This window comes from Coregonus clupeaformis, unplaced genomic scaffold (assembly GCF_020615455.1).
Source record: "Coregonus clupeaformis isolate EN_2021a unplaced genomic scaffold, ASM2061545v1 scaf4086, whole genome shotgun sequence".
In the NCBI taxonomy this organism is placed as follows: Eukaryota; Metazoa; Chordata; class Actinopteri; order Salmoniformes; family Salmonidae; genus Coregonus; species Coregonus clupeaformis.
The window spans coordinates 2843-12066 of record NW_025537540.1 but is presented as its reverse complement, the minus strand read 5'-3'; the positions used below and the strand labels follow the sequence as shown (position 1 = coordinate 12066).

Here is a 9224-nt window from a genome sequence, read left to right as displayed (position 1 = left end):
GCTTCATTTATTTAGTTAGCTATACGAAATTAATAATAGCCTAAAACTTATATTAGCTGTATGGCTAGCTTTATTCAAAATAGCAGAACATACCTGCCAGGCGACAAGTCAGCTCTCCCGCGCTGCCTCTCTTTACGCGAAAATCGTCATGCAGACTTGTGCCCTCATGGAGATTCCGTGCAGTGGATAATTAATACTGAGGTATTAATTTGTGATACTTCACTAGGCTAAAACAAGGTTTACTCGTTCATTCGTGTCGGTCAACCACTGAAAACATAAATGTGTCAAACTTTGTCTGCCTCTTCTTATCCATTTGGTGGAATTTCAACCATGCTCCGTCTTCTCTGCTTCCCACCCCTCCTCGTGCACTTCTCCAATCCTTCCTCTCAGTCTCACAACAAGAGGATAATGCTAGTGTCTCGTTTCCCCTAGCAACCAGTTGCTATAGGAATATTCCTTAGTAATTCAAAGTGTTGATGATGATGATGAAGAGTCCAGATGTATGACCACGATAGTTAGATTAGGCTAGTTATTCAATCAAACACATTTATTTTACAATTATAGACCCCTAACCTAGGAAGAAATGTGTCTCTTATAAACGTCTGTGTGCAGTTACAGGTAGCATACTCCAAAAACTAGAGAAAATTCGACAAAAAATATATTAAATCCACCTTTTGCAAAGTCCTCGGCATTTTAGCTGTGCACATCTCACATTTCCCAACACCGTTGCAGTAACTAGTCGTTTCTATGCGAAGCGGCTGCGGCCGCTTGTAGAAGTAGCCTTAATGACAGCACTTCCCACAGTGCGACCAAAAGAAAGATCTACACATATGCAAGGGGTATTTATCGCTCAATACAAAAAGTGGATTTAATATTTTTCTGAATATTCTCTGTTTTTTGGAGTTCCACCTGCAACTGCACACAGATGTTCATAAGAGACAAGTTTCTTCCGAATCGAGAACAAAGAAAGTATCGCCAAGGTTTGTAAAAAAATATCCTGATTATGGTAAACAGCAGCCTATGCAAGATCTCAGATGAGCTTTAGCTCTGCCACTGAGGTTCGTGTTTACATGGCTATCTAGGAGTAATGTTAGAGGCTTTGATTCAGTTAGTCTACTGGGAGGAGAAGATGTGTCTTTCCCCAGGATACCCTTGCTTGTGGAGATAATGCTAGCAACCGAATGCTTTAATAAAGGATGAAGGTATAGTAGACCCAAGTAGCCTATTGTAAACTGTAACACATCTCACAATTAGAGTAACATGCAATTTTATCATTGGGGACATCACACTTTGTGCTATAGAGTATAGACTGTTGGGTTTAACAACATTTCCAAAACTCCATACCTGATCATAGGCTTTTGTTTTGAAATGTGTATGCCAGTAATGTTAATTTTATCACCAGCACTTTTGGAACCATAGCACCACTGTAGCTATATAATCCAACCACCTTGACTGATGACTGTCAATTCCTGCTGGAAGTTTCTAACTTTCACAGACTAACCAACCTTTTCTAACTTTCACAGACTGACCAAACTTTTTTCACAAACGTTTTTAGAGTAAGATTGTTGGTCATGAAGATGTCCCTTTCCTAAAATAGTGTAGCAAACAAGGGGTGGGAAGCGAACCCAGGTTACATGCGTGAAAGGCACACACCCTACGCATCGCTCCAACAGACTTAACCCACTTGGTCAGAATTGTAATGTGGCTCACTGTATTAGCGAGGATCACTACACCGTTTCGACCACTTTGACCACCAATATGCAGCCTACAGTTTTTTAGAGAGACAATAGATTTGTGGGAGTCCTTCGTAATTAAAACACTAACCAGCCGTAACATACGCATTCGATTTCTATTGTCTGCCATTTTCTTTTAGCCTCTGATTACTTTTATCTCCTAATGAAGATTTGTGTTGGTGTACTGGTTTTCCTCAACAGCCACCCTCTTTGGATGTATTATTGTTGCCGGCTGTACAGCCAGAGCTTGTGTGCTCGCCCAGGGTTTCAATTTTAGTCTATTTTAGGATTAGGGTTATGTCATGAAACGTGGGCTACTAGGCCTACATTATAAATATGACACAATCAGCATTTCACTTTGGATATGAATAATCCAAATTATCAATCAGTTATCAAAACGCTCAGATATAACCACCAGGGCAGGAGGGCGAAGAGATGAGAAGAGTAGGCTATCTCAGCTGATTTATGCAGGAGATTTAAAATAATAATGTAAAACATATCTGTAGGCTTTTTAGTAACTATTTGAATGATGTTTTAGTCCAATGCATGTTGGTTGAACGCTTTGACACCTTGAACGTGAAAGTGAGTGGTTCAGTGAGTGTCTCCGCCTAGAACATCACAGAGCTGATGAACGCAGCAACGTTCTTTTTCAGAACCATGGCGAGCGCATTGTGACGCTGTCCCTTCTACTCCTACTCAGAGCCATTGATACAGTATTTTCTAAATGGTTATACTCCTACTGTTCTCTAAACAATGGTTTCATAGTTTACAATTGTATAAACTCCCAAATCATGCTCAAAATTCAATTTAATTGATGTCACTGTTGAGTGTTTTTTAATCAGTTTGATAAACATGTTTGTCCCATTGTGACATAGCCAACCATGACTTATGGAAGAATTTGACGTATTAATGGTCCCTATAAAACCCTGTAATTCTAAGAAAGAATTGTCAGATGGTTTTGAACTCAGTCAAAATCACTGCAGTATGTAGAGCGATAATGAGTAGGTCTATGTTCAGTCGTTTGTTGACAGCGACCCCGCTGAGATTCCTCCGCGAGAGGCCGCTTCTGAGTGCAGCTGGCCTGTTGTTTGCGTCCGGTTCGGCAGTCTACTTTTATAGCAAATATTACGGTATCGGTGAGGATGCACTGGCCACCGTGGAGAGCGTGGACCGTGTTGTCACGGTTGAGGAGGGTAAGTTTACATATTTGACAATGTCTAAATAGTAATAGTCCCAAATGCCACCCAATACCCTATTTCTTATTTTGACCAGGACCCATAGTTCTATGGTTAAAAGGCGCTGGTCAAAAGTAGTGCACTAAATAGGGAATAGGGTGTCATTTAGGTAGCAATCATGGTGATGACATTTTTTACAGTGTAGCCCTAGATTAACAACAACAAACAAACTTGCTCATTTGAAACCAAACCTTTGCTTTAGGTTTAATTGAACATGTTGGTACATTATGCAGACACATAAATACATTTGATGTCATACAATATAAAACACAAGTAAATATATGATCAGCCTAACTACATGGACAGATGTCTGGTGTCTTGTAGCTAGTATTTCTTAAACTTAGAGAAAACAATCCTTTATTGTTTTTCATAAAGATAATGAGCCCACCCTGGACCAGGAGGACCCAGTCCTTGTTCAGGTAAGAATGCTGCAGGCCTATCAATAGCTTGGGTGCCAGTCTTTCTGCTCTCTTGCCAATTCCATCGTGGCAATATGATATTGGCATCACAATCCCATAAGGAGTGGACAGAGAGCTGAAACAGACTGGCACCCAGGCTATAACAATACTGCTTCATTAGCAGGATTGGTTCAATAACAATCTGTCATTCAAACTGTCATTTTACTGACTCATAAATTGATCCTGATTTTCTTCCTTAGTATGTGGTTGAGGAGGTTGGGCACCGGCCCTGTCTGGCTTTAATCCCTTGGTCTGGACCTCTGTGGGTTCCCAGCTCTGTAAGTCCATCCATTCTGATACTCTTTGGTCTTCTCTCTGGTCTTAAAACTGGTTTATGTACTTTAAACATAAACATGACGTTTTCTGAAGAACAATATGGAAATACATTTCTGTAAACATATTCCCTATTTTTTATAACTGCAGCCAACATATTACCTTACCCATGCTGGGAGGATGCTGCTGAGAGAGCTGGCAGTGTTAAACACGCAGGTAACCATGCAGATTATTGGACAAAGCTCATCTGATCTAATAGGCAGGATTACCTTCAGTATCCACTACGGTAGTGAAATACTTTGATGTTCGTTCCCTCATTTTCTCACAGATAGCTAGGAGGATGGTATGGAATGAACTGTCCTCTCAAAATGAACAGGTAGCCATTCATATGCAGGTACCTCAGATGTTTCCCTTAACCTTTCAACACAGACCTGTGTAGTGTCTCAGAATCTATCATGCAGTAGCCTCCTCTTGTGATCCTCCCTATAGCAGTCTGTCAGACCTATAGGCTACCTGTCTATCATTCAAACTGACTTTTAATTTGATCCTGTCTTGTTCCTTAGTATGTGGATGAGGAGGTTGGGCAGCGGACCTGTCTGGCTTTAATCCCTTGGTCTGGTCCTCTGTGGGTTCCCAGCTCTGTAAGTCCATCCATTCTGATACTCTTTGGTCTTTAGACTGGTTTATGTAACTTAAACATAAACATGATGCTTTCTGTAGAACAATATGAAAATACATTTCTGTAAACATATTCCCTATTTTTGTAATAGTCTGTAACACTGCAGCCAACTTATTACCTTACCCATGCTGGACGGATGCTGGTGAGAGAGCTGGCAGTGTTAAACACACAGGTAACCATGCAGATTATTGGACAAAGCTCATTTTATCTAATTGGCAGGATTACCTTCAGTATCTACTATGGTAGTGGGATACTTTGATGCCCTTAAAACTGTTCCCTCATTTTCTTACAGATTTGCAAGACTGAGCAGCACATTTTCATCTCTCGTGCTGGCATGATGGTATTGGATGAACTGTCCTCTCAGCTTGAAGAGGTAGCCATTCATCTGCAGGTACTTCAGACATGTTCTTAACATTTATATCTCAGACCTGTGTATTTCAACTATTATCATTGCAGTGGCCTCCTCTTGCAATCTTCCCATATGCCAATATTTTACTCCTATACAGTACCAGTCTATCATTCAAACTGACTCTTAAATTGATCCTGTCTTGTTCCTTAGTACGTTGATGAGGAGGTTGGGCACCGGTCCTGTCTGGCTTTAATCCCTTGGTCTGGACCCTTGTGTGTTCCTATCTTTGTGAGTCTATCCATTCTGATACTCTCTGGTCTTTAGAGGATATTAAAGATTAACATCAAGTCACTAGTTTTCTATAAAACCACATAATGAAAAAACATATTCCCTTGTCTTCATAGCCTGTCTTCTCCAAGGCCAAACCAGTCTACTACCTCACTCGTGCTGGGAGAATGCTGGTAACAGAGCTTGCAGTGTTAAACACACAGGTAACCAAACACATTATTAACCAAAGCTCATCTGATCTTATAGGGAGAATTTACTTTACCCTGTTCCCTTTTTTTTCACAGACTTCCAAATTGGTTATTGAGGAGCCTACCATTCACCTCACTGAAGCTGGGAGGCTAGTGCTTGACGAACTGTCAGCACCTTCAGATAGCCATTCACAGGTAGTCAATCACATTATTAGACAGTCATAGCTGATTAGTAATAGTACACATTACCATGTCCTCTATCTCCACAATTGTGTGTCTTATTAATCACAGAGCAATCTCTATAATTAGGGGATGTCTTTGTTTTTCAGCCAAATAGGGAAGACTCTGGTTTTCCCTATGAGAAGTTGCAGCTGGTTGGGAACTGGGGTTCGTTTCATTTCCATTACTGGAATATCCATTATGGACGAGTGCAGGTACTTCAGACATATTCTTAACATTTATGAACACACCTGTGTATTTGAACTCCCAATTGTCTCTGGGTTTTCTTTTGTATGTCTGTCCCTAATTGAAACCTAGGGGAAACTTGTCGACGAACATCATGTGGCTCTATATCACTGCCAGGGATTATACTCAGAACTGAAATCGCCTGCCAAATGTTATAGACATCTACAGCTAACATATAGAGAGAGGTCTGGAGACTGAAGGAGTTTTTTTCTTTATAGCAAAATGAAGAGGACATGCATCACCTGTGCATTGTGAGGGGAGTGGAGAAGCAGCTGTGGTGGAGCAGAGTCATCCAGGAAAAATCCTGGACCCATGGGTGAGAGATTCTCAACTGGTCTTTCGTCTCAAATGCACCTGATTTGTGTCAAATGACGCACATGCTATAGGTCTACTTATATTTCCTGGATGAAATGTAATGTTTCTCTGTCTCTTTTAAAGGGTCTCGTCCAGGTGGTCCTCACCAACAAGAAGCTGATTGGTATTAAGGTACAGTCAGGCAATTTTTCACAGAAAAAATGTAAAGTGGCAAATGTCCATTTACCTATTTGAATAAATACATGTTGACAGAAAATGAAATTACACGTTCTAATCTCTTGCCTCATTTTTAGTTCCTTGGTAGAAGGATCCATGGACTCATGTCCGGCCTTGTCAAGAGGAGGTCTGAGTTCACCTATTATGAGGATGCCCAGGTACACCCGTTGTTTCTCTGTGTTATGATTTATTTCAGTGTTTGGTTGAGGGGTTTTCAATATGGTGGTTTTCAGTGTTGGGCTGACAGTGTCACATGTTGTGTGTTAAACAGCAGGTGGATATCTCCACCACAGTGTTAAATTTCATGTTTTCCTTCTTTAGTAGAGTTTAAGTTAATGTGATGTCTGTTTTAGGAGTTTGAGGAGGAGTTTGTGGAGGAGCAAAATAATGCTGCAGATGTGCCCCAGTTGCGGTGGGTTCGCTTTCATGTGTTCATCTATAGTAAAAACCTTTGCTTTGAAATAATCTGCCCAATATTGTAGTTATACAGATGTAGGATCTTAATTTGAGACAGTTTGCTACAGCAGGAAAATAATCCTGCAGCAACAGGATACATTTTTCGTTAGGGCAAATCGAGTCTAAAATTTCAAAGTGGAAATTACAAACTTGAAAATTCCAAATACGCTACAAGTTTGCATTTCCTGCCGTGCAGGAAAATTCTCAGCAACAAAAGAGTGATCAAATTAAGATCCTACATTGGTATGGTCTTTCTGAATCCTGCAGTTATAATATAGGCTAACATAAAATTATTTCTTAATTTCATGGCACTGATGTTTTAGCTTCTTAGGTTGAACATTTGTTATTGAACATTTCTATTTACAGGCGTTACTTTGAAAACCAAGGGACAACCAACTTCTCTCTGAGGCTGGCCGCTATCAGACATGCTATGGAGGTGAGAAAATGTGAATTTAGCACCTTTTGTATTTCACTTCATGAACATTTCTGGACTATTTGTAAATGTACTGTCTTGTTCTCACAGGCTCTGACATCCTCAGACAGTACCTCCCTCAATTACCTCACCCACGCTGGGAGGATGGTGTTGAGTGGACTATCCGAGCTCAACCAGCAGGTAACCAATTACATAATTGTGCAACGTTCATCAGACCAGATATATAGTTCCCACTGGGCACAGATGTCATTTCAACGTCTCGTTTTGATTTACATTTGGTTGAGTTGTCAACTAATGTGAATTCAATGTGAAATCCCCCAAAAAATTAACGTAATTGGATTTAGGTTAAAAGACGAAATTCCCTTACGTTGATGACTTCTTTCAAATCCAATCAGTTTCCCACTTTGATTCAACATCATCACATTGACATTTTTTATTGATACAACATTGATTCAACCAGTTCTTGCACAGTGGGTTACATTTAGGCAACAGTGATTCATAGGGTTTAGTTGAAAAGTTTCAACGTCATACTAGCCAAACAATCGGAGGCCCTTTGAATTACAGACCTGAATCTTTGAGTTTATGATCTAAGTTTTAAGGAATTTTATGATTGTTTTGTTTTGAGGATGTGAGGCAGTTTCAGCAGGCCTACGACCTACTGGTGAACTTCATTAATGAGCCAGCAAACAGGGGAAGCGACTAGAGCAGGAGATGGCTCTCGTAGGAGTAGGTCTACATGCAAGCTTGAGCGTTAGCTGCAGGCACCGTCTTCTCATCTAACATCTACTCAATGAGACTTTCTAAAGTGCTTGTCAATGAAGATTATGTAATTATCCTATTTGTTTGACTTCAGATCGACCGCATCAACTTCGCAGATGTTTTTTATGAATTCGTTCTACTAAGCCTTCTAGAAGGAAAGACATCTCTTCCTATATCTGTAAGTGGCCCTAAGAATGGAACATCCTGTTGTTTATCTATGCTATACACACTGTTGTCATATCAGATCTGTAGACACTCACTCATGTCCCCTGTTCCTTCTCCAGGAGCCTGGTAGCTTCCTTTATCTGCTCCTGCAAGTCATAATGAGGATTGACCCTCCTGGAGGAGCCTGGACAGAGGCTGCTGAGAACTTCTACCTCCTCGTTAAGGTACATTTCTCTCTCTCTCTCTCTCTCTCTCTCTCTCTCTCTCTCTCAATAATAGTTGATGATGTGTCTGTTGTCAACAGGACCAGATGAAGGCATGGCTAGAATCCATCTTCAACCTCAATGAGTCAATCTATGAAAGCCCAGAGAGGCTCTCGGGGGAGGTGATGCGGAATCTAGAAATACAGGTTGAGTTCCTGCTGTCCAGCCTGGATTAAGATTCCCAAACTGAGCTGAGGGCCCCATCACAAAATAAAGTGTTTTGCATTTAAACATTATCTGTCAATCGTAAACAAATGTTACATCATGTGTAGGGGAGAGTGGGGTAAGTTTAGCAATTTTTTACATTCAGCATTACTCTGTCAAGGGAAATATAGTGTTCTTTCAAAAATATACAGTATCTGTCACGACTTCCTCCGAGGCTGCCCCTCTCCTTGTTCGGGCAGGCTTCGGCGTTTGTCGTCACTGGCCTTCTAGCCACTGCCGCTCCTCATCTCATCATTCCATTTGTTTTGTCTTGTTTATTACACACACCTGGTTCATATCCCCTCATTAGTACCTGTATAAGTGTTCCCTCTGCCCCTTGTCTTTGTGTGTGTATTGTTTATTGTGGAGGAGAGAGAAGCTCGGTGGAGCTCCATGTATTTTGTATCGCCGGGAATATTCCCTGTGTGCCTTGTATTTTCCAGTGCCCCTGTTTTGTGCACTGGAGTGTTTTTACTAGGGGTGTAACGATCCATCTACTACATCGATGTATCGATTTATATTCCTATGATCCAACTACATCGATCTGTGCTCGGCAAGTTGGCCTTTTGGACAACATATATCGATCTAACATCGTTTTAAAATGTAATAAATCGATTGTATCGATACTAGGAAATAACCCATTGGATTTAAGCACGTCAGACTTTATATGGATGTTTTTTCTTAGCACTTTTAATGATAAAGGCTTTAAACATTACTCGATTCACTCTGCCTATCCGTGACGTCA

The 9224-nt window shown here is 40.7% G+C and overlaps 1 protein-coding gene and 1 long non-coding RNA gene across 5 annotated transcripts; both read left to right on the top strand.

Moving 5' to 3' along the window:
* Window positions 1–890: 890 nt before the first annotated feature.
* On the top strand, window positions 891–4502 carry LOC123490471. 4 transcript variants are annotated; one of them, XR_006660973.1, is made up of 8 exons: window positions 891–980; window positions 1146–1202; window positions 2751–2926; window positions 3344–3387; window positions 3627–3704; window positions 3850–3915; window positions 4028–4093; window positions 4263–4302. XR_006660973.1 is itself a non-coding variant. In XM_045220510.1 (6 exons), exons 1-6 carry the CDS (start codon window positions 926–928, stop codon window positions 4374–4376), a joined length of 423 nt encoding a protein of 140 aa, XP_045076445.1. In that variant the 5' UTR covers window positions 915–925; the 3' UTR covers window positions 4377–4502. The 4 variants fall into 4 exon arrangements, 3 of the variants coding, with proteins under 3 accessions (XP_045076445.1, XP_045076443.1, XP_045076444.1); XM_045220510.1 differs by lacking the exons at window positions 1146–1202; window positions 2751–2926 and having other exon boundaries at window positions 915–980; window positions 4263–4502; XM_045220508.1 differs by lacking the exons at window positions 891–980; window positions 1146–1202 and having other exon boundaries at window positions 1637–2926; window positions 4263–4502.
* A 1463-nt stretch (window positions 4503–5965) lies between these two features.
* On the top strand, window positions 5966–6492 carry LOC123490472. Its single transcript, XR_006660974.1, has 4 exons — window positions 5966–5984; window positions 6107–6154; window positions 6277–6357; window positions 6471–6492. It is a non-coding gene; the product is annotated as an uncharacterized LOC123490472 (long non-coding RNA).
* The last annotated feature ends 2732 nt before the right edge of the window (window positions 6493–9224 follow it).

Bases quoted from the DNA above. Each gene is read 5' to 3' on its own strand.
- LOC123490471 (XM_045220508.1), top strand. From the start codon at position 2,686: ATGGTTTTGAACTCAGTCAAAATCACTGCAGTATGTAGAGCGATAATG. The intron at 3,388-3,626 runs GTAAGAATGCTG...TTTCTTCCTTAG, and splicing joins AGGACCCAGTCCTTGTTCAG to TATGTGGTTGAGGAGGTTGG. The intron at 3,916-4,027 runs GTAACCATGCAG...ATTTTCTCACAG, and splicing joins TGGCAGTGTTAAACACGCAG to ATAGCTAGGAGGATGGTATG.